Raw genomic sequence first — 24,587 nt, 5'->3', positions numbered from 1 at the left:
ATCACAAATCTAAAAGAGATTTTTGTTTACTATAAATATCTACAACTATGCGAAGAGATCAAAAGTACAAACTACTCATTAAGATGAGAAACAAAATAGGGTCATTCGAGTGTGTAGAAGCTTGACTGGTTTTAGTAAGTCTCCAAAATTAACAATTAACACTAACCCGATTTTCCATGTCAAAAAGCAAAAAACAAGTGGGACTGTTTCGGGATTTTGCTGTGCGACTGTGCGTAAACATTTTGTAAACATTTGATTTCAACACGTAACTTTGCGCGCGAGCAAACAAAAAAAATATTCCTTCACAGGGGAAGACTCGCACCCCTACATGACCAATGCTAAATTTCGAAATGCCGTGCTAACCGGGCGCTACAACAATAACACTTCACAAAGGTGAGCGCCAGGGTCTAACTGTATACACAGCGGCCACACAAGGGGCCCTGTTGACGTTCAAACCCATTGTTCCGATTTTGCCCGATTGTCGTGATCATTATGATTTAATAACCGCGCTCGCAACACCAGCCACGTACTGCGCGCGTGTGTGCATCATTTTAAGTCTTTAATGTATGCAAGTTTCCCAAAAAATTAACAGAAAAACATCGCAATCGTCGTCATGAAGGGGTTTTAAGCTATATTTCGGTGTTAAACAAACTGTTTTAACGTTTTGAAGTGAATTTAAAATGCGGGTTAGCTCGCTCGCGCACGCCCAGGGTCGCATACCGACGCGTTTCAATAGACTATGTCACAATGTATACACTCGCTCCTAACTGGTAGGAAAACAGTGGAAATATCGTTGATGAATGGATACAGGTAGGAACGTTACGTGGCGTCGCCTGGCAGTGGCGAATCACCATGGTAACGTGACCAAACAGTCCGTGGGCCCGAACCTAAGCTCACTTTCTTAGTTTGACGATTTACATGCACACGAACGGTTCAGTGTAGTTGCAAGGTGTTCTTCAAACTGAAGTATGTTTATAACGTGAAGTAGTTACAATTGATTGTTATGTTGCTTAAAAACTGGCAATTAGAAAATGCTTTGCGCTAACAACGACCGATAGTTCAACAAAGCTTTAAATAAAGAAACTTAACTAACGACGATGTTTATCTTTGTTCCTGCCCGAGCTTGGATTTTTCAAGTATCCTTAATGTTTTTTAAGTGGAACTCAAACAAGGTATTTGAGCAGATAATTGTATATGTGTTAACTATAACATGTGACTCGATTGTAGAAACCCAAGTTTCGAAATAACATAGAATGTTTATATATTTTCGACATTTGCTGATCAAACAGTATTTTGGGGTTATTCTTTCGTATATCTTATTACAAATAAATATTTTGGAAGCTAAAGCGAAGTAAAGGTATAAGCAGTTTTATGGGCGTAGGACTTTAATGATAAAAGTTTAATGTTCTGATGGTAATAACTAAGAAAGTTCGGGGTAAAATAGAAAAGTATGACACTAATGAAACTAATGAAAAAGTTTAGCGCAATCTTAGCCTGCAGTTTAACTTTGAAATTAATGACACGGGAAGCACTGGGAAATTAAGTTACGTAAGGAAATTGGACAAAAATTTCTCTCTTCCGTTTCATAACCATGACTAGATAGCGAAAGTAGCCAAAATGATAAAGTACATGTTGGGTTTTCTGATTTCACTCAACTCAAACTTCCGATATTAAAAATACATTTTAGGTTTTTTTTTAAATGGCAACTGTGGCGTGAAGTAGCCTAGTATATAAATATAGATGCCGGTTTTTACGAAACCTTTACAGATAGAAACTAACCTATAACTTATATTAGAGCTTACACAGAACACGCGTTTCTTTCTGCCTTGGTAAAGATGGAATGACACATAACTGAAGTTTTGAACGCGATGTGACCCAGAATAAAAAAATATTTGATCGTCGAGTAATTTGTATGTGGCATATCTGACTAAACTATATAGCGCAAATTAAAATTATCTTTAAACCCTGTTTATTTTGTTTATATATATTTTTTTAAATACAGCGGATAGTTTATGTCCGACAACTTGCTTGCTTCTATATTTGAGTTAAGGAACCATTGGGAAAAATATTGGAAATGCCGGTTAAGATATATTATTTTTTTCTTTTTTCTTTCATTTTGTTTAACGAGTCTATCCGATTTAACAGCAAATATTGTTGTTTAAACTTTAAAAGGTGTGCACATCGTCCGATTAGATATGAAAAAAAACGTGGACGCCCTTTGTGAACTGCTTCCTTGCCTATACGGTCGTCAGGGTCACGTAAGACACAATGTAAACATTGAACGTCGCAGCCAAGAAAAGACGCTTGAGCGAAACAATTTGCTGACGTAATGTAGTTTAAATAGTGGAAAAGTTTAATTTCGATTTAAAACAGAACAAAATTGCAGAATGCGTTTAAATTGCATTTTTGTCCAAAAATGATTTTTTTAATCGAATTGCATTCTTTTCTATATTCAATCTCCAACGTGCCTTTTTTGAATCATTTTGTGAAGTAGTTGGTCACTCTGTGATAGGCACAGCTACATTTTACTTCAACGATATAGAAAAAAACGGAAACCTACGTGTATTTTCCATACAAATCACTAGGAGTGATTGCGGTCGCACTTTTAGTCATTTCGAGCACGGGGAAATGAAAGTACCAAAATATGTACACGCTTGTGTTAATCTAATCGCATGAACATATCGAGTGTGTGGTTTAGAACTCTACGCCACAACTATGAATATAGGCCAGCTTTGGTGAGTTTTAAGCCATCCACACTCCCACAGCCTTAAAATGGCGCTGATTAAGATATTCTTTGAACTTCTACCTGCTTACATTGTCTAAAAGTCCTATCGTCATAGCAACGCGTAAAATATCTCTATATAATTTCTATTACCGGGTGGTTTAGGCAACCTGCTTTTGTTGCCAGTTATAATGCGAATTTTATCAATCATCAGATGAGAAAGCAAAGTTATGAAAATAAGGAACTAAAGTCGATTAAATATAAAGTCTTTGCCGGAAAACTTTCCATTCCCTTTAATTCCCACCCGCCGCTCAAGTACTGTACATTTACAGCTTTCGGAAACTTACAAGTCTGCGTCCCACGTCCATGCGTGAGTAAACTCGAGAAATCTCATGGCTGTGACGCAGTCGTGAGGTAATGTTGTTGTCGCGGCAAACCGGCCCTTAACAGGTTACACATGGGCGATTTAGTGCGCTGGGTTTTAAGCGTGGCCCACGCGCTGTGACTTTGATCACCTTTTCGTTATCTCAAGACAAACACGTTGCCCACGCGAACAATTTCTCCTCCTTGAAACAATGGCAAAATCGGTTACAATTTTTTTGTCCTGGTAAGAAAAATCGGGAACTTACTTTTATTTTAGGTTTTACATAAAATCATAGGCACCACGAACGCGGCCTAAATGCCGGTTCGCGTTAGGTCCAGTGGATATGTCCTGCGTAGGCGGACACATTCGTTCAAATTTTTTGTTCGAACGCCTCGTGGTTGCTACAATACCATAAGTATACTGGACCTTTCTGGAAAGACGTACTGTCAGAAAAATGTAAACGGAATTCACCTGATATCATTTTCACGTGACGATAACGTTATAGACAAAATTAAAATATGGGAACAATTCAGGTGATTTTAAGTGACATTATTCAAATAAACTGTCTTGGTAATCAAAAATCATCAAAATAAAAACACTGAGGCTTTGCGTAACAAACGATGTTCTATGAATACCATATTTTCACTTTTGACATTTTTGTGCAGCATTCGAACTTTTTTACACAACATCTAGATATTGCGTTTTTTCCCAGTAAAAAACATTACAAGCGTTTACAAGTAGATAGCATAAAACAAACAGATAGAATAAAGACAAACGTAAAAATGTGGCCTGTAAAGAGATTTTAAACAAACTCGAGTCTAATATTATAAGGTTGCGCAATACAATTGTGCATTATGATAAAATGTCCTACTGTCTGGTAATTTCGGTATTGAACGTGCTGTTTAGAATTAATATATACATGCCTGAAGAAGGCGTTGCATTGCAGATTGTTTTTTTGTTTTTTAAGCATAAGAACAATATAGCGGCCACATTTTTTTGCAAGTTTAGCGGCTACCCACAACGTTGACGAGATGCCAACTGATTCGGAATACGGGGACGATATTCGTTTACTTGATGACCTAACCAGATTGAAACTTCGTTTAATTGACAAGGTACGGTTAAATCATTTTTTAACTTAGTGGAAATTGTCGAATTTTTGGTAAATGTCCCGGACCCAATTTTTGCTTCTTACCAAACAAATCATGTACGTCGGTGCCAAAATTTTGAAACCAATTTAGATACGTCAGCAATCATTTGATATTACGTCAAATCATTGACAAGAAGAAACCAAAACTATTGGGAAAACGGCATCGTAGAAATTTCAAGCGTGTTGCGCAACCCAAGACAATTCGTATGGTGTGATACACTGATTTGGCACAAACGATGACAAGAGAAGACAGCGTCGGTTGAATGGGCGTAAGGGGATTCCAGAGCCCCAAGCGTGCGGTTTTATTCTAATTTTAGCTCCCCTGTCAATCGTTGCGCTGACGACACGAGCTCGTTTGCATAGCTTATAGACCAAAATTTTTAGTGATAAAAGAAATCTATTTACTCGCAATATAAAATCTGAAAGTCGATTTGCACTTGAAAAATGATATAAGTTAGGTTAAGGAAACCTTATTATATCCCATCATGTAATTTGCGATTATTTTAATATAAAGTAATTACCTATTTTCATAAAAATACACACAATACGATAGTGTCGTATAGTCACAGTAAAGTAATACAAAACATTAAATGTTAAAATGGCAAAAACGTGGATAAATCATTACAAAGCAATTTGTCATTTGTCGGCTCGGTCGATAACTCAGCATTTTCTGTTTCACTCGCGGTGAAACTGCTTTCCGCAAGTGGCATTGTTTTATTGAATTGATGCACAGTCACGAATTACTTTCTGACAATAGAAGCCTCGAAACAAATTGAAGCTATGCGCGAGAAGGCAACCTTATTTTTTTGCTAACGTAATACCAGACTTGTAAGAAAAGTCATTGACTTATACTGTTGCAGAAACCACATTTTATTGAATGGTTAAATGGTAAATGTATGTTAGTTGAAGGGTAGGTTAGTCTTTGTTTCGATTAGGCTTAGTTTCTTTAGGTCCAAACAATCAGCTTTTCCTTATCTTTTGGTTTCTTGCCAGATCTTTTTATTTTGCTTTGTAGAAACTGCACAAAGGTGCATCCCCAAGAGTTCAACGGGCTTTGACGCCAGACTACGAGCGTTACACCCCTCCTGCTCATCCAGGTTAGTATATGCAGTTGTGCACTTGCACCTTTTTGGGGATAAACAAAACTGCTTGTTATTTTATTTTTTCTCTATTACCGCAATTTAGATACTTCGAAAATGTGACATGGGAGTATGCAAAAGGCAAATATGAAGTTGAATTGCGCATTTCAAGCAATTGTTGCTGTGACATATTAGTTAGTGTTGGTCGGGTATTCGATCAACACAGATTCTAGGCAGGCGACACACTTACAATTCACATCGCAAAAATTAAACACGCGTGAAAACAATGCGGAAGCATTTTTGTTTCAACAACGTAAGGGTTTGGCTTTTGCCTAAACAATATTTCAAAGTTGTTTGGTATGTAAATGCGTGAATACGGTTTAAAAGATCAATATACCTTGAACGACAACCACTGCTTGATGATATTGGTGTCCCAATCTAACCTTATGGTCAAGTCATGCGTTGTTTTTCTGCAAACCCTCCCAAAACCATCCGATATTTTGCATGGCGCAATTTAAAATAGCTGGCGGATGCAAGATTACAAGTCTGACTGTTCACTGTACGCCGCATTGCAAAGGCTTTCATTTAAATTAGAAATACTTTTACCATTAGTTTTTAACTTTCGAGATATAATTACCACTAAATGTTTTGTGTTTTTTAAACGTTGAGTTTACATTAACTATAGTGAATATTTTATTATTTTTAATGCTGTTGATAAATTTGCGAATGAATATTTAGTGTTTCTTTAACGTTGGAGTTACTTCAAGGCAGCGAGACTCTCGTTTAGCGTCAATGCGTTAACAAAAACTTATGATGCATAAAATACCACAAGTGCATTAAAAAACTTTACGTACAAACATATTAATACGAGTAAACTAAACCATATGCGAATAAATAGATGAACAAACAACAGCTCACTTTGAAGTAGTCTTAATTTTTACTTGAACTAAAAAATTCCTAATAACTTATCATTTGCCATTCATTTTTTTTTCTTTTTTAAATATTTTATATTTAACAAAATTGTGTGTTTTTAGAAAGGAGACGAGACAGGTTTCATAGAAAAATTGATCGAAGAAATGAGCTTCTGCAAAAACTTTGGGTGAGATTGCACGAAAATCTTTTTTGCAAGGTTTAATTAAATCGCAAGATTTTGAAATTCATTTTTATGCCTAAATATGATCAATGATCATGCAAATACGCATGTTGTGAGTGTGATCTATAATTAAAAAAATTGGCCTGCGGGGCATATTTCTCTTTTCAAATAGCTACGTACTTCACCGTAGATAGGTTGTGATATTAATACATCATATTAGATTTACAATGTAATTATATTCATGGCAATACAATTTGTTAACATCTGAATTTCAACTTTGGAATAAGGCAATTACAACAAGATTGTAGGTGGTATTAGGAAATGTCAAGGTAAGATGTCGTTACGGTTGTAACAAAGGCGATTTGCTAAATTTATTCATCGGCTATAAGGCATTTATGGCAAATCCATTATTAAGTTTTGCAGTGCTATTATTATCTCAAATAGGCCGAGATCTTCGATCAGAAGCAAAGAGTCGTTCTAATTGTGTCTTAACTTACACGATTATATAACTTCGGAACGATAGCGAGTGATGCGTATTCTATATAGGTCTTACATTTTGAATGGCGAAATAACATATTTTCTCAGAAAGGCAATTCGGTCAATGTAGTGCTATAGGTTTGACAAACGCTTTTTAATGGGCGGTCAATTTTGGATCCCCTCTTGTGGCCAACGACTATCGAGTATATTTTACAATTAAACATCAAAAGAGACTGCCAAATTTCATTTTAACGACGTGTGCTTTTAAAGTCCACGTCCTATATCTATATACGTCTTTTAGGAGTTTGGTTAAAATTCAAAATATTGTGTTTTTTATAAACAGAAAAAGCGTCAATTTTAGCGAGAATGTGCCTCGTTTAAACTGTGAGAACAAGTGAAGTAGAAACGCTCATGTGACGTATGGTGAAAAATTCGACCATTTTCAAATACTTTTTGCGTCTAACAAAATAATTTGTTTTTTAACATTAACGCCGTCCACTGAACGTAATGATTCGGAATATTAGTCACTTATTGCAATTTTTGTTTGCAGACTTTATTTGGTTTGCTATATCTTGTTTAAAGTGTCTGTTTTTAAGAAAAATATCCTTCATTGTTTTGTTTCAAGCTGTTTCGACTAATTAAATCATTTTAAATTTACGATAATCTTTGCAAAATTTCCAAGTTGAAATTGCACACAATAACAAAATTTTTCATTGACACTTTCTATGGAAACAACATGTAAGGGATATTATTAAAAAATCCAACGGCGAATGTTAATTACCAATAATAATAATAGTAAGATTTAATTCATCTTGTCAGGTTCGGGTAAAGTATTTAGGTTTCAAAGACGCCCCTGTTTAATTCCGTGCCGTGAAAGTGTTTTCAATGACAGCCTTATTCAAATATGAAATGTTCACGCTCCACATTGGTTATATTACCTAATTTAGTACAAATAAGGGTAGCAGAACAGGAATTACAAAATACATCTTTATAAGGGACCTAGCCTTCTCAACACACAACAAAAATGCAAATTATAACTAACTATACACAGGATCCTAGTAATCTCGTTGAACCGCATGCAGTACTATAGGTGAATTGACAAACTCTATTGCAAGCTTCTGTGGTATAACTCACCCGTCAGATATTCAATAATATAATCGTATAATATATGTTGTACTACTTCGTTTGCATGGCATATTTTGGTGTAATCTGAAACAACGTTCAAGTTGGTAAAATTCTGGTTTATTCGTCACATCTCGCAATTCCTAAATAACGACCGCTTGTTCTAAAAAGAGGGTTTGCTTTAAATATTTTCCCTACCCCAAAATAATAGTTGAACTCCATGCATGGGTCGCGGTCTATTTAAATTAGCATAATTCTGACAAGGCTCATGAAATGGGTCGTACTCGATCTCTCGCTTAAGTCGTGATACTGTATATGTATAAATAGTTATTACGAGGGTAAGGAACACATTGTTCAGATGTCGAAAAACCGATTACTTCATCCTTCAGCTTGTATGCTCACAATTCGTTTCTACCGATCATGACCATAATATCACCGCTTCGATTTGTCTTTGCGTTGTTCCCGAAGTTACCTTATATTGATTGACGAGAATAAATCGCTTCTCGTACAAGTTTTCTACTTAGCGTATCTCGGTTGAATTCAAGTCATTCTTAATCTTGGCCCTATAATCAAACTCTTTAAATACCGAAAACTTAAGGAAAAGGGTTATCTTTTTTATTTTCCATGGAAAATTTAACACGAGCCTGTTTGTCGTTTTTTATAAGGAGGAACTTGGAAACGGCGGGAGCCACCGAAGATACGCCAGATCTCTGCCCCCGCTGACCCCCCGCCCCCTCACTCGACACGAGCACGTGCCCTGGATGGAAGAAAACCTACAATGGAACAAGACTGGCAACACCAAAAAGGGTAACAACTAAGCTTGCTTGGTAACTTGAAAATCGTTACGAAATGTTCTATACGTTACACAATGAATAAGTTAAAAATCGGTTTACATAACTTTATGATATATAACAGTTTCATAGTCATTTTGTTACTAAAAGCAGACTGTCAAGAAAAAACAGAAGAGTCAAATACGCGATTATGAATTTGCCGTTGGTTTTATACAAACTTTTAGTTAGCGACCAAAAATGTAAAATTGCGTGAAAGACGCGGTTTGGCTAGCGTTCTTCTGGCAAATTGGCAGGGAAACAAAAAATAAAAACAAACGCCACATCCGCATGTTCTTCACACGTAAGAATTGTGCGGTCTACCTCTTGTTTAGTTAAGACACCATATTATACCACTTACTCATTGTGGCTTTTATTGCAAATATTGTGATAAAGCGGTTGAGTGGCATCAAAATAGGGCCACGGGTATAATACTCACCACAAAAGATGTTCATTGTTGGGATCTAAAAAATGGTGATCGGCTTTTCGTTCCTGGTTGCCTTTTGTCGTTTGACCAGCGGTACAAAATGAGATAAATGAATCGTTTACATCTTTAGGCAATACGCTGTCTGGCCAAGTGTTTTCTGTCCATATAAATGTTATTATGTAACAAGGATCAGTAAATTTATTGGTTATGCATTTGTGTTGGTGGTAAGTGTGACTGTACTCTATAACAATTTAACCGTCCACCCATGCTGTTTTCAGGTGTCGACTGACCTTGGAAACTAAAAACATACTTTTATTAAAGATTATTTGGTACAATAAAATGGAAGCTGCCTATAGCCACTAGTGATGTTATACTTTTCGTGGTTTTCACATTCTTGCACTATGTGAAATATTACAAATAACATCCAGATAATTCAGGCTACAGATTTCTTTCTGAAAATGAAATTATGATACGTATGTGTTCCTGTACACGTCACGCCAAGACTTATATGTTCCTGTATTCGTCACGCAAAGGTATTTTCTCGGAAAGCAGTTCGGAAGGGTTTTCCCTGTCTGGGAAATCGTGATTGCGAAATTAAGCGGGCTTCTTTTTTTATTTTATTAAACACTTAAATATGTACTTAAATATGTTATTTGTATAAATGTATTGGAAAATTTAAGCAAAAAAACACAAACAATCAATTATATTTTCTGCAACAGTATACGGTGGCGTTTAATAGATATTGGTTTACGAAAACGTAGAGTGCATCTTTGTTGCGCAACTAAAAAAAGCAGTGTTGCAAATTTGGACAAAGCAAAAGGTATTTTACGTCTAGCCACTTTAAGGGAAATTATATTGGAGTAATTACGTATGGGCTGAACTGGCGCCCTTGTCTGTTTTCCTGTGACAATGTGAAAGATAGTTGTGCTTCTATGATTGACGTCAGGATAGGTGTGCTTCTACAACCTACAGGGGGCATCTACTCGTAACTCAAAGAATTTAGCCAAAGTCAACATGGGTTTGGAAGTAGTAGAAATAGTGTAGTGTGTGGTACCGTAACATTGCGACGAGCAGTATGACGTCTTATAGTAAACAAAACTACAAAACTGCACCAACTGTGTGTAATGGCATTAAGTAATGTACTTAGTCTGGAAATGGTAAGGTGACATGGTAATGATATCGGAAATTGCCAAACAGCAAAAGAAACAGAAATTCTAAATCGAATTATGGTGAACAAATAGCGCCATTCTATTTATAACTTGGAAAGCTAAAAGTTCAACAAATAAATGTACATACATAGTAACAAACATACGTTAGATTGTGTGGGATAAGCTTTCGCTTCTACTTTACATAAAACATCAGAATTTGCACGACATAAAGCCTTATCTCACTAAACGTGTGTTGGCATTAGTCATAAAATCAGCAGACTTTTGAGGGAGATCCCCTGGTGGTGGTGAGTGAAAGGTGCTTGTAGCGCCTGGCCTTTTTGTGAGGAGATTTGGCGCTCTAAATTGTTGGTTGCGTTATGGATTTGGTTAGCAAAACCCAGTTGCCTGGTGTGCGGAGTCGGTTTATCCCTTATTATACTTTGAAAGAAAAAATTTCGCGTTCTTGAAATCGCACAAAATAAGAAATGGAGTAAATTAGCATAACGTGCGTAAAAGCATTTTATCTGCCGCTTAACCAAGTTCACATCTACCGGTTATCGCTACTGGTCTCTAACAGATCCAACCAATCCGACAACGTACGATGAACTTATCGTAAACATGAACCAATCTTATTTCACACTTTCGTCTAACCGTGTTCATATGTGTACATGCTAAAATTATATTAGCGGCTTTAACGATAAAGTTGTGCATCACAACTATAATTGTTTAGTTATCTACTATTTTTTTTACTGAAACTCAATTTCGGGTCACCAAAACTCCCTGTTGGCAAAGTGTTTAAAATGTTTGGAGTTTCCACCCAATAGTATACGTTAAATTCGTTAATAAGGTTTTCGAGTGCGGTCTGACTCTGTTGTAATTTCGAATGCACAGTGTCTGACGTCGATATTTATTTTTAGCCTCTTTCATGATTTCAATCTTTTAAACGTTACAAGGCAAACATCTGATATGCAATCATATATACTTGCAAATGGTTGCAAATAAGAAATATGGTTTAAACTGGCAACAAATCCTATGTCCGTACGATTTTAGGAAACAAAAGTGTCCATGGTAAACGCATTAGTCACTTATATTAACAAGCTACTTGTTAAATAAAACGAAATACAAAAGAGGTGAACAACACATATATTGTTTAATTTTTCTCGATGGCGTGCTACAGGCGACAGTTATTTCACGCAACGTCTTGATGTTACCTTACGATTGCAAGCAATTACTGTCGTTGTTTTGAACAAACCAAATGTTACCAGTTTCGACGTGGTGCCATCTAGGTATTGTTTAGAAAATTTAAATCCAGCGAGAAAAATTGCCCTGGAAAATCCGCGAGCAGTTTTTGCGGGATGACGCTAACGCCGGTGACGTTACGGTTGACATGAGATCTTGTGTGGCACCTGGGCACGCGCACTGAAGGCTGGCTCGATTCAGGTCAAACCATCCGTTTATACGCAACAGGTACCTCCTGCAAAATTTAACGCGCCACGGACCACTGCATATTGCTGGGTTTACCCATCGAACGTTGCTTTTTGCGGTCGCCACGCATGCCCCGCAGGCAGTAACAATTCAAGGGCAATCACCCCACATGGACGGTAAATAGATATTTAAAAGTTAGGCATAAATTTAGCCAGCAAAACTTTCCGGTGAAGGAAGTAAATATTTTCAAGTCTTACACCATTGTTGGATTTTAATCGATTTCTATACTTTACTAAAGCCTTAGCATTGTACTACTTGTTTTGTAAATAAAATCTGTTTCTTTTATTCGTAACAGTGAAATGTATTTTCTAACATTAGCCTATTTAGTCAGTTAATAAGGTATTAAGATAATGGTGTCAATCGCTTTTAGCCTGGGGCAAACTAAACAATTGAAAATAAATTCGCCGCATATAGTTGTTGGACACTAGAAAATATTTTCAATTTTGAAAAGTAAATTGATCAAAAATAGTTTTTTACCAACTGTGGAGTATTAAACTTTTAAACGCTTAAGCAAATTTTGTCATAATGACTAGTTAAAAGGGACTTTTAACGTTTCAAATTCACATAGTTTGCTTGTTTCAGCATAGCACTAAAGTCATTTGCTATCGGATTAGATGTCGATATTTTTTGTCCAAAACATCGGATATCAGTATCGGAATAAAATATCAAATAGGACCAAAATATAACCTCACCCCTTAAATATTTTGATTAAACCAGAACAGCATGTAGAGAAAACGCTTACCAAGTTCAATTTTATTTCGATCAATTGACTTAAAGTGGAAACGCTTTTGGGGCGAAAAAGGTAATTTTTCGCCAAATCTAAAATATACCTCGAAGTATAAAATGAAAATTGAATCGCAGAAAAGTAATCAGTTTACTTGGCAAAGCCCAAATGTGTACCTTGCATAACTAAAATATGGTACATGGGCCGCAACAAACCAGAAAAACTTCACAGGCCCACTTTAAAGTTCATATAATAACGAATTTGCTTGTAATGTTCTCGAGCGAACTCATGTGCAAATATGCAGGTGAAATCTAGTGTAAATGCGCGTAGCGCGGAAAGAGGCTTTAATCTGGACTGTCAACCTTTTAATTAAAAATGATACGTGACCCATTTTGGTCACATAAAATAAATTCGCAAATTGCTCTCATTTTGCCTGCACTAAACTGATTGTTAGCAGTTTATTAACGGAACATGACATTGTTGCAGATTTAATGGAACTTATGCTGATCCAAAATGCTCAAATTCAGCAATGGATGATGACACAGACTCTGCAGCGACACCAAGGGGGTGCCAACAGCGAGGAAAACGGGACCCATCATCACTATTATGATTCGGCCGGGCGAGCGTTGCCGCCAATACGCAGGTAATATTGGGACTTGGATGACTTTCAAGATTTATTCAGATGGTAGTTTGCTATAAACGATTCGGAGTTTATAAGATGTATCTTTTTATTAAAATTGTGAGCCTCTTTTCCGAGGCGTGTGAAATACTCTTGCTTAAAATAGACCACTTTCGTTTTATTCGTGCCTTAATTGGGTTTAATGATCTTCCAGGGCTGATGCGGGAAGTCAATACCCGCAAGACTTCTTTAACGAAAGGACAGATGCTGGAACGAACTCGAGGGACTCGAGGGAGGGAAGACGCAATCGGGACTCTCGTGATGTGAGTCGATAGTAAGGTTGAGAATTTGCACCAATACTAATGTGCGATGGTTGGATCTGTTTAAAGGCAAAAGCACTATTTTATTATAACGAGATAAAGACGGTGTCTCAACTAACACATATACAGTGGTGGGATTCAGCCAGTCCGCACCGGTTCTATAGAACCGTATCTCGAAATGTTATGAGATCAGCGAACCAGTTAGCATTGTGGTTACTGTCAATGGATTTTTGCATCTTATTCCATACATTGATTTTTGAGATCCAAGTACCGTAGCTCACGTGTTTTTTTTAATTTGCAGTGGTCACTGTCACAGGTAACAGTCATACATTGTGTTAATTTGTATAATTGTAGTAATTTTCCTTTTGTGATTGTTTGTCTGAAAATTTAATTGTTGTGTCATAACTACAAGTTGTGAGACGACTGCTGCTTTTTAGAGTGGCTGTTAGCAGTGATGGGATTTTAGACGGTCGCAACATTGGCTGGAACCTGGGGTTGCATCCTGTTCATGCAACTAATTTAATTCTTTTCCGGAAAATATGACTTTTTGTAACAGACCCGGCTAAAATATTTGACTTTTGTGATAGAACCGGCTGACAAAAAATTTGAATCCCACCACTGCCTTTATACACCATGCCTTGACATATATATTACTTTGAGTAGACTTAAAGACTGACCTTGGTAAGAGTTGCCGGTTACTGTGGTTATAAAGTAAAACTTTCTGTAGCCAATTTTTTAACTTACTAAAACGTAGGTGATTTTTGCGGAAAAAAATGGTGTTCGTCAAAATGAGAACGTAATCACAGTTAGTCATTTTTTGCACTTCGTCTAAATAGAAATCGTTAACTATAGTCATTCAAACAATTCTGTTGTTTTGGTTTCAGGGTTCGCCGTCCAAGGACAAAAATAAGAGAAAGAGGCAGAAATGAGAAAAGAGGCTTCTTTATAACATAGATGATTACAAAGAAAACTAAATATTTTACTATTCTGAAACTTTGCTTGATTTTTTGTATGCTGTGTCAGTATTCGCCAAATTTTTGTACAAAGTTTCTACATTTTGTGTCCGAGAACCATCTAACGTACCACTGTGTTGCATATGTAGTTTAACAGAATTTTCCTGACGTTTTTAAACCATTCAATCCGAGTTAAGTAATGTAAATTTATACGAGCCCTTTATTAGCTGTCTAGTAGTGAAATACGTTCGATGCAAATTTTGTCGTTATCAGACATGATGATATGTGAAATACAAATTTTGCCGGCAACTCGACCTAAAAGGACCAAGACATAAGTAAAACGGATTATTTCTGTTTCAAGTAAAGAAAACTTTTTTCAAACCTTGCTAAAATGAATATGAAATTGAGGCAGATTATGCGTAATACTTTATTGCGAAAAAAACAACGAAACAAACAATATGCGAGTACAAGCGCAGCGCAACAACACAACCACAGGTATATTTAAATTTGGACATCATAGATAAATAAATTTAAAAACCATGTGTTTTGCAAAATTATAAACAATAAATGGTGACGAGTAAAATCGATACCAGTGCCAGACTTCACAAGTGTAGAGCAATCGCCACTTCCAACTCTGGCCGGGAAAACAGGGCGAAGTAAACAGGCGTGTGTACAAAGTGGCCTTCCTCCTACCGCAACATGTGGGCGGCGTCGCGAAACGCCGGAGGCAGGTTGTCGTAGAACTGCGGCACGGTGCGTGTGCAACGGACAGGGATGCCGTAAACCACGCAGCCCATCCCGTTAATGTTCGGAATCTTGCACACGCGTTCTGCGCCGCGCACCACGTCCGTTAGGCATTTGTCTGGCAACATGGGAGAAATAAGTTCGACGAAAATCGCATAAAGTTTTTTTTTATCGTCTTTGAAATAGAAGTCGCTTAAAGTGTCGGGAAATTTGATATTTTCGTACGTTTTCCAATAGTATTGTAACACAACTGAGTGAAACGCTGTAATTTACAATTCTCTGTTTCAGCTAATCCTTGTTTAATTGGGGGCACTTGCGCATTTTTTTCTTACGCAGGGCAAAAAAAAAGATATATTTTTTACAGATTACGCCAATAATCTCCTATAGCCTGTACGATTTTTAGGATATTTAAATTGAATACCATTAGTTACCAAGTTTTACTGGATCAAAGTTTTTGAATTTCTCTACATTCCAGCTACAAGCGAACAACAAACTGCCAAATTAGTTTTATTCGAGCTACGTGCGAATAACAAAGTTCCCAAATTAGTTCATTCAAGCTACGCGCTAATAACAAAGTTCCCAATTTAGTCCATTTAACCGACAACCAAAAAAGTGTCTATAACTGTTTTGTTCGAGCTACATGCGAATGAACAAGTGTTCAAATTGGGATTTTCGAGCTGCGTTGAATTGAAAAGTCTAAATTAGTTTTTTTCGAGCTAATAAAGAAGTGCCCAAATTAGTTTTATTCGACCTACGTGCGAATGAAAAAGTATCCAAAATAGTTTTATTCGAACGCGGATGAACGTTAATTTAAAGATACATTTAAAAACGGTAGTACACACTCGGGCTTTTTGCAGGTGATTTAGACATATTTTTAAACAACCTTAAGTTGTTGGCAATTCTATGAGACCAATTTACCTGTTTTCAGCCAATCGTAGAGACATTTGGTAAGATACTGATCGATGTCTTTGTCTGTTACCGGCCACAAGCAACTTAACACACAAGCGCTACCCGACAGCAAGTAAGAGATTGCCGGACCTGGGAAAATAAAGACAAAGAAATGAAGTAAAAACCCACTATGAGCTGTTTTTTTTTTGTGATACTAACATTTATATAATTAGGCAATTTTTCCTCACATAAGATCTCAACGAGTATTGCAATTTACTACTAAACGAACAGCTTAAACTAGTGAAGTAGGTGTTAATTAATATGACCATATATTGTGCTTAACCAAAGTTTGAATGTACAATCAACCTCTACGGTATTTTTGATCTAATTTGATGTAATATGCGGGTATAAAACTATTTCTTGTTAATGGCGCAACTCAGGTAAACAACCTTCTGGTTCTATAGTTCCTTCCTCGAACAGTCTCCCGCTGCTACAGCCCATCAAAAGCACACAAGCACGCGCGTGTTTGCGAACAAGATTTTCCCGGGCTACGTACTTCGCACCACTGCCGTGTCCGCTGTATCTACTCGACAACAGTAGGGAAATCAGTATTACATGAATTGCCCAAAAAAGATACATGAAAAAGTTTTTTGTAAATCTTATTTACTTACAGGGTTGCCAGATGGCCAAAATAGAAAAAAAAACTAATCCAATAAATGGTTATGCTGGTACATTGAATTTCTCTTTTTGTGGCACTTTTTATTCTTTTTGTAAATATTTCTTCTCTTTTTGTGATTTATTTTCTTGGCAATTTTTCTCTTTTTATGATAGTTTGATCTCTTTAACATAACTCAGAAATTTTTGAAAGAAATCAAAAAGCCAAATTTCATTTGGATTTTTTTTAAAAATAAATCAATCCACTCAAAAAGACCCTAAATTTTCAAATTAGGCTTTAATAAATACAAACTGGCAAGCCTGTTTATTTACATATAATCAAACTCAGATGAAAGCTTTTTTTTACAAGTCTGCTAACAGATTCAAAAAGACTAATTTCACATCATCATCGTTTAACGCAAAATATAAATCATAATTACTAATCTTTTCATATATCCCTGCCGTTTGTGGGGTTTACATCTTTTACGAGTTGATGACCATTTAATAAAATATATATTTTTTTTTTAAATAATGCTTTAGTTCAATGCGCTAATACAGAAAGGCGACTTAAAAAAACGTAGGGTAAAAGGAAAATTGTTCAGACAATGTAAAGGTTAGGATTTATATCATAGTTAGTATAAAAGACTATTTAATATATTTTTTAAAGTAACCAAAAAAATTCAAAAAGAGAGCCCACTCTCTTCCCCCCAATAGCTTACATGAAGAGGCTTTTCCCAGTAATAAAGTCGAGCCATTCCTGCTTAGTTGGAACACGTGACACGATGCCCTCCCACGATTTGATCGATGTGAACCAATCAGAGAAGCGATTGGCCGTCTTTGTTAAGTCGCCCTGTTACGTTTTGATTGTATTATCGTTAGGTGTTAAAAACAATAACCAAAAAATATATATGCGGAAAGTGTTTGGGCCGCGACACCGAAACGACGTACTTTTGTAGTTAGAATTACCTTGTCTTACAGACAGTCGATTTTCTAACAAAACGAAAACGTCTTAATAATATGGGCATATTTAACACAATTATCCAGTTTATACTACACGGTGTTTTTATAAAGTTCTAACAATATGGATTTTTGCTGCATTTTATTCAAACCCAGTCCGTTTCAGTTCTGCAATCGAAGTTTTTCAGCTAGAAGCAGGAAGTTAAACAAGTGGTGCAGCGAGGAAAATTAAATTGCACCAATTTCTGTCCTTACCCCAGCGTTGACGATATAGGCGGCCTCGCGCGGGTCAGTCTCGGCGTATTTCTGGCACCGCGCCAGACGCAGCTGCCAGTTGAGCACGTCCAACGAAGGCAGGCGCGATACCGAACGCTCGCGCAACAGGGAAATTCCCTCCCAGGGCAGGGCCTGGAGCCGCTTGTCGAGCACAAGGATCACGTGACCGCGAGACTGCCGATTTAGTTGAATACATAATTACATGATAATTATTTATAAATCAGTTGAACAGACACACATAAACAGTTAAACACGTTAAAATATCAAAATGTAAAAAAAATGGTGAGAACGATTACAGTGCAAGTCTTTTAGGAGTAGCAGTGTCTACTTCTTCTTGGACACACCGACAGTGCGACCACGGCGTCCGGTGGTCTTGGTGTGCTGTCCGCGCACGCGTAGGCCCCAGTAGTGTCCAGGTGAAAACAAGTGGTTTTATTAAACATAAAATAATTTAGTTGTCCGACGATAGCCAATTAAAGGGAATTTAGTAGAAATCGTTTTTGTATACTGATTGATAATAGTTAGGCTTCGACATTATTGAATAGTATCAATTCAGGTAGGTAATTATGGTAATTTACTAATCGTACAATGTTAATATGGAGCAATTTTTATCCTTAATCAGGAAATACAATGGCCAACTTGCAACATATGGCAAGTGAATGCCGGGCAAACTCAGCCTAAAACGATAAGGTTACGTAATGTCTTGCCACACAATTTGTACAATCAGTCCAAGCCTTTCTCACGCCACTATTTTGTATTTTTTTTTTAAATTCAGAATGGTATATAAGCGTCTGCTGCTATTTTGCCAGTCAAGTAATTTTAACTTGCTATCGCTTGTGAATGGACGGGCTACGAAACGGGAATTTTTCTGAAGTGACCCTTCAGCTATGTTTCGATCACCTCACCTGAAAACAATTCGAATTTTACCATACGGTGCTTCCCCTTAACAGCTGGAATATAAGCCGCTGTTCTATAATTGCGCAGACAAACGATTGCAACGTGCTATTGTTTCACAATCGGTTAGGAATTTTCTGAAGGGTTATTTTGAATAAAGTGACTCTTCAATTTTTTTTCGACATAAATGGTTAATAATATGTCGTTAATATAAAATATATGTCGAAAGTTTCAACTAACAAGGTAAATTACTATCGCGTGGTGCTAAATCGAAGTAGTAAGTGATATTGTTTACTGATAATAATTGAATTCTTCTGATCCGAACGTCATTTAGTTAAAGTTGGGCATTTGTCTAGTAGTAGTTATTTTAAAACCAGACCAATTGCACTTTGTTTAAAACGATTGTCAGTTTTTGATCGTGTTTCATTGTTGAAAATGATCAACTATGGCATACTAGGAAGTAAACTAAAAAATAAGGGTTGTGTTTTTGTCGTTGGTGCAATATATCATTTTCATGCTCATCGTTTAAATGAGGTACTGAGAAAGTGAAATACTTACTTCGCTTTCAAATTTTCTGGATTGCCGCTCGAATTCGAGAACGGTGTCAATCACATATTTTGAAGAGATGCTATCAGTCAATTTGCAGGCTGCAACCGTCTTTTCTTCAACTGAAATATGGGACCAGCCAGACAAATACACCTATTAATAAACAAGCAAAATTTAATATCGTGGTGGTAATATTTAAAAAAAAATTAGTGATTGTTTGGCAAAATACAACACCAACAAAATGCATAAATCTATAACGCAGGTATAGTAGTTGAATGCTGAAAAACACTATTACTTTTTACTACGAAAGTATACAAACATAGCACTTATACAAATGCATTGTACAGAGAAGCAGGTTTTCTTGTTTAGGTTAGGTTTAAGACAATGTTTAACAATGGCCAGGAAAACTTTTTGAATAACACAAGGAAAATGCACTTTGCTTACTTCAATTAGGCTTTCATCGCAGGGCTTTTTGCGAATTGCGTTTAGAAGCTTCGCGATCATTGACACGCTCTGCTTCATCTGGTTTCGTTTCACATCGGTGGACAAGCATCCAAGCATGACGCCACGATGTTCTCCCAACAACTGCAAAAAAGCAAGATATGTTTTAATCGTTGCAGTGGATTGAACTGCATATAAACAAACATTGCTTTCACAAAAAAGAGAAAAAACTGTTACATAAATAACTTTATCTAAAAATGCAGCCATTTAAACAGCTTAGAATTATTCTTAATGAAGGAGCTACAACCTTGACTTCCATTTCCACCACAAATTGACCAAATGCTCTGTTGACGTCACGGCGTTGTGTCCACCAAAGCGACTTGTCCTTACTGTTCATGCTAATGACGTTCGACTTGAGTAAATTGTCGTATCGAGATGTGACGTCGTCAAAATAAGGCGCTAGAAAAAACATTAGAAATATTTTCTTAACTAGTCCGGAATCATTGCAATAAAAAAATTATTTCAGTGAAAATGAACAAAAAATCTGGTTTTACAAATTTTAAACATTGCTACTAAAAGTAGGCCCCTACCATCAATTTGTAGATGTACGACTGGTTGTGAGTGACGCAACTTTGTGACAAGGAGTTGGCTAGATGTGCCTTGATATAATAAGAAAAAAAATGATGCTACAAAAACAATTTAACAAAGAGGTAAAATCACAGCAAACTGCACTGAAATGTACAATATATATTGTCTTTATGCTGAGAAAACAATGGTAATGTAAATATATTAGTAAAATATTTCGTAAAAAGTTGTACTGTGGATAGTATACAATTATTGAGATACAATTATTTGACCCCTGATAAACAGTTGTTGAAGTTGTTATCATTAAATGCCTAAAAACTACACGTTAAAACAAATTTATTTATAACAGCCTGCCGACACCTTTCTAAGATTGGTTTTGGACCGCAAAAGGTAAAAAGTTACTGACCTTGATATAAGCGGTTCTCAACTATGCCAAGGGTCAAAATATTTTTAACGGCACTCACCCTCACTGACATGCGACAAAATACAGACCGACCAATCAGGTGGAAGATTGGAACAAGTGTCATTCAACAATCGCTGCTCGTTGTCGAGACTGCCAATGACGTAGCTGGGGTTTGTAGAACGATCAATAAACTTTAAGGCATCGAAATTGACCTCTGTATTGTAGAAATGCGAGGTATATTTAAAAATATTTTAGATTTGAGTTTTTCACTTGTAAGTCATTTTGAAATGCCCTAAGTTCCAGTCTAGTCATCTGTAACACAGCTAAGTCCAAGTCCAGTCTTTTCTAAAAAAAATAATTCCAAGTCAAGTCGTTTTAAATAAATAACAAGTCAAGTCTCAGTCAAAAGCCACTATTTAAAATAAATTGCACATTCTCTTCCCATTATTATGAACAATAACCCAACTTAAAAATATGAAAGACCCAATATACAGCAAGCAAATTGTTTTTTGTGAAAGTATTAGAATGAAAAAACAAAATTAAGAAAAAAATGCTTAAAACACTTCATTTCACCCAAGTCATTGGTCTAAAAGACGTAAGTCAAGTTAAGTGATTGTCCAAAAGACTCAAGTCAAATCATTTGAAAACAGTGACTTATGTGCACTCAAGTCAAGAGATTGTCATTGACTTTAGGTCCTTAAAACACTGCTAAAAATATATATAAATCAATAAAAAAATAATTAAGGCCTTACAAAAACTGATCATCATTTTTTGAGGTATGGCGTTGATGACGGATAAAAACTGTTTTAAACTGAAAAACTATTTGAGCTAAATATGTAAAATACCAATAGCCTTTATTATTTTAAAAGAGCATTTCGGTCAAAACACCTTAAAAAACACCGCCTGTGATATTGAGTTAAGTAATTTAACAAAACAACCTTCTCATAGGAACTACAGGTCGAAAAGCATTCAACAAACGATACAAACACATTCAACATTGTAATATAAATTTGTACGTGAAAGTTGTTCCTTGTGTCTTTCCCCGGACGCCATTCGAACTTTGCACAAATAATTGAAGATGGAGCGAAGCGATACGCCTACGGAAAGCGCGTGGCTATTGGCTGAGGAGAGGTCACGTGACGGTAAACATGAGCGGTGATGGTGAATTGCGAGATGCTGGGCAGCAAGCTTGGAAACGTGAAAGTCGCCTGCGTTTTTCATTTAATGTATTGGTTGCTTTTTTAGTACATTATGCCAAGAGTCAAAATTTCGAATAAATAAACCAAATATATTTAGGTTATGCAGAAAAATTTATATTTCTGAAATAAATTACTCACCGGAAGCGGTCGCATATTTAAAGGCGTTTTTGAGGTGGCTTTCGCAATCCCAAAGTTCAACGTTTGGTTCGTCATTTAATGCACCAATGAATGAGTAATTTCGCTGTAAATAAAATTTAATCGTCCTAAACATGATCGGAAAATTAAATAGCAAAACATTAGAGATTTTGCAACAAAATATTAGAGTTTTACAACAACATAACGTAATTTTTTTGTTTTAAATTATGATGTTTGCAAATCGCTTAATCTCTAGAGCAGTGGTTTCTAACCGGGGGTAACTTCTATTGTCTGCTTAATATGTAATTGAAAAATACCGAATTGCTTTACGAAGGGTGAGCAAGGCACAGAGCAAATACCAAAAGGGGGTGCGATTGAAAAAGGTTAAGAACTACTGTTCTTGAGCGACGGAAAGCTTTATTGTGGTTATATCGTATCTTGTTGTTCCCAAACCATAATGTGTTGTAGCAAGAAACTAGATTGAAATCATTAGTTATTTTCTTCATATTGTGTGAACCTTATTCCAAAACAACTAACAACTCATATATCTTTAGCCCGTTCAGCGACCCTTGCGGGCTTAAGTTATTTTAATATATTTTTTGAAACCCTTTCACCAACGAAAATGCAGGCATAATTAGTTATGAGTCGACCAACAACACAATCCAATGCAATACAATATCAAAATTTCAAAAAGTCAATTAAAATAACGTTGTACCGGGTGTGCAATAGTCTGGGGTGATTTTTCAAATGCAATATCACGGTTCGTCTCCACTTCGTCGGGATCAGAACCTACAGATTGAATAAATATACAAACAAAAATAAGGTAACTTTTATGGAACAATTGACAAAGGAATATTTTTTTGTAAAATATGAGCGCAGCTTTTGAAGCTTAAGTAAATGGGTAGGAACTAAATGAAATAGAAAGTAACCTTACCTTGGTCGGAACTTTTAACAATCTCTTTAGCAACTGCGACTCTGAAACAAAAAAATAAGCTAGGGCAACCATTTTAGAGCAAACATTGTCATAATGACAAAAAATAAAAACATTGCGAATATATACATTTTTAAATAGTTTATACTTTAATATTTTTTAGGGAAAAAACAAACCGCTGTCTGGTTGTCTTTTTCCTCGTCGGTCGCTCAGCCTAAAAATGTAAAAAACAAAAATTACAAGTCCGTTTAAAATGTTTTGTCTATTCTATGTTACGCTTGTTTCTCATCGAAACTTAAAAAAATAATCGGCAAAATAATTTATTCCATTTGTAAGTGCGTATTCGGATATGAGTTAAAAACTTTCGAACACCAATTCTGTAAGACAGCTTTTTAATTCAGAGATACGAGACAGCTATGCTGCAGGATTGAACCCGTTTTACAAAAAGGTTTTACAGAAAGTTCACTCCTGTCAGCGTTAATTAGCAATTTTCTAATTTCCCCGCAAGCTCCCCACCTCTTTTTCTTCGTCGGTGTAAACGAGCCCTTCTTCCTCCCTGTGTTTTTTCTTGGCCTCTTTCCTACTTTTCATGATGTTCCTTGAGGCAGATCGCGTCGCGCGAGAGCTCTTTCGAACCCCCATCGACTGAACAATGTTTAACTATTTTAGACGCCAACCATAAAGAGTTTTAAACACAACAAATCAAGGTCGGGTAAGGCTATTGAAAAACTTTGTCCAAACATATACAGGGTGGGCCAAAAGTAGGCTTAAAGTTATTCCACAGCGTTGGCTTGGAAGAAGAGGTAGCATTGGCCACCACGCTCACCTGACCTGACACCAATGTATTTCTTATTTTGGGGTGTTGCAAAGTTCAAGGTGTATGAGAAAACCCCAAAACAATACAATTACTTTTAGACCCAAACCCTACTTCTTATAACTGTAGGCCTCCTTTTGGCCCACTCTGTATATAGGACTTTGGAAAAGACGTTAAGAAACACGAGAACGGTTTAAATTTTTTGTGAGTGTCCTCTGTCCTGTATATGTTTTATAAACTAAAATAACGACGAAGGCACTCCAACATAAAAACGTTTAAAACAACCCAATTTTCACCAACCTTAGGTTTAACGTCCGGGACGTAGTCTTCGTCATTGTCCTCGTCAGAAGACCACGTGATTTTCGTTCGTGTCCTTCGAGTTCTGGTCGTGGATGTACTTTTGGCGGCAGCCGGAGTCGCAAAGACCGTGGGTGACAACAACTGGTTGTCAGAGTCGGCCAAATCCGGGACTGGCAACTTCTGCGTTATGTTATTTACTTTGTATCCTTATATTTATAAGGTTTAGCAAAAAGATTAAGGGATTTAAAAAAATACTCTAATGGGTGGTGCCTTGTGTGAGTAAACACACCATAGAAATTGGGGAACGGCGTAA

The 24,587-nt window shown here is 36.4% G+C and overlaps 2 protein-coding genes across 2 annotated transcripts in view; one reads left to right on the top strand and one right to left on the bottom strand.

The window, feature by feature from the left end:
* The first annotated feature begins 1,070 nt into the window (after window positions 1-1,070).
* Window positions 1,071-14,810, top strand: LOC146145142 (uncharacterized). The gene is made up of 8 exons (XM_083390024.1): window positions 1,071-1,172; window positions 4,054-4,198; window positions 5,249-5,330; window positions 6,347-6,411; window positions 8,670-8,811; window positions 13,102-13,258; window positions 13,449-13,557; window positions 14,439-14,810. Exons 2-8 carry the CDS (start codon window positions 4,118-4,120, stop codon window positions 14,481-14,483), a joined length of 681 nt encoding a protein of 226 aa, XP_083246150.1. The 5' UTR covers window positions 1,071-1,172; window positions 4,054-4,117; the 3' UTR covers window positions 14,484-14,810.
* Window positions 14,811-14,915: 105 nt separating this feature from the next.
* LOC146145141 (uncharacterized) overlaps window positions 14,916-24,587 on the bottom strand; it is a 31,344-nt gene continuing 21,672 nt past the window's right edge. Inside the window, exons 32-48 of the mRNA XM_083390490.1 lie at window positions 24,275-24,454; window positions 23,677-23,805; window positions 23,337-23,374; window positions 23,164-23,204; window positions 22,945-23,018; window positions 22,233-22,335; window positions 21,912-22,103; window positions 20,957-21,109; window positions 20,498-20,566; window positions 20,215-20,366; window positions 19,911-20,051; window positions 19,479-19,619; window positions 18,006-18,200; window positions 17,513-17,643; window positions 16,589-16,722; window positions 16,170-16,289; window positions 14,916-15,369 (exon numbers count right to left, since the gene is read on the bottom strand). Coding sequence (XP_083246616.1) covers window positions 15,197-15,369; window positions 16,170-16,289; window positions 16,589-16,722; window positions 17,513-17,643; window positions 18,006-18,200; window positions 19,479-19,619; window positions 19,911-20,051; window positions 20,215-20,366; window positions 20,498-20,566; window positions 20,957-21,109; window positions 21,912-22,103; window positions 22,233-22,335; window positions 22,945-23,018; window positions 23,164-23,204; window positions 23,337-23,374; window positions 23,677-23,805; window positions 24,275-24,454 — 2,166 coding nt within the window. The 3' untranslated portion in view covers window positions 14,916-15,196. The remainder of the gene's footprint in view (window positions 15,370-16,169; window positions 16,290-16,588; window positions 16,723-17,512; window positions 17,644-18,005; window positions 18,201-19,478; window positions 19,620-19,910; window positions 20,052-20,214; window positions 20,367-20,497; window positions 20,567-20,956; window positions 21,110-21,911; window positions 22,104-22,232; window positions 22,336-22,944; window positions 23,019-23,163; window positions 23,205-23,336; window positions 23,375-23,676; window positions 23,806-24,274; window positions 24,455-24,587) is intronic.

This window comes from Ascidiella aspersa, chromosome 5, assembly GCF_963924565.1.
Source record: "Ascidiella aspersa chromosome 5, kaAscAspe10.2, whole genome shotgun sequence".
NCBI classification, from domain to species: Eukaryota; Metazoa; Chordata; class Ascidiacea; order Phlebobranchia; family Ascidiidae; genus Ascidiella; species Ascidiella aspersa.
Note: the sequence above shows the minus strand (reverse complement) of the source record. Positions and strands in the feature narration are given on the sequence as shown.

What these genes read in the sequence shown, in the direction of transcription:
- LOC146145142 (XM_083390024.1), top strand. Translation starts at nt 4,118, where the DNA reads ATGCCAACTGATTCGGAATACGGGGACGATATTCGTTTACTTGATGAC. An exon ending in AGCTTCTGCAAAAACTTTGG is followed by an intron (nt 6,412 to 8,669) that starts GTGAGATTGCAC and finishes GTTTTTTATAAG; the next exon opens with GAGGAACTTGGAAACGGCGG. An exon ending in GCGTTGCCGCCAATACGCAG is followed by an intron (nt 13,259 to 13,448) that starts GTAATATTGGGA and finishes ATGATCTTCCAG; the next exon opens with GGCTGATGCGGGAAGTCAAT.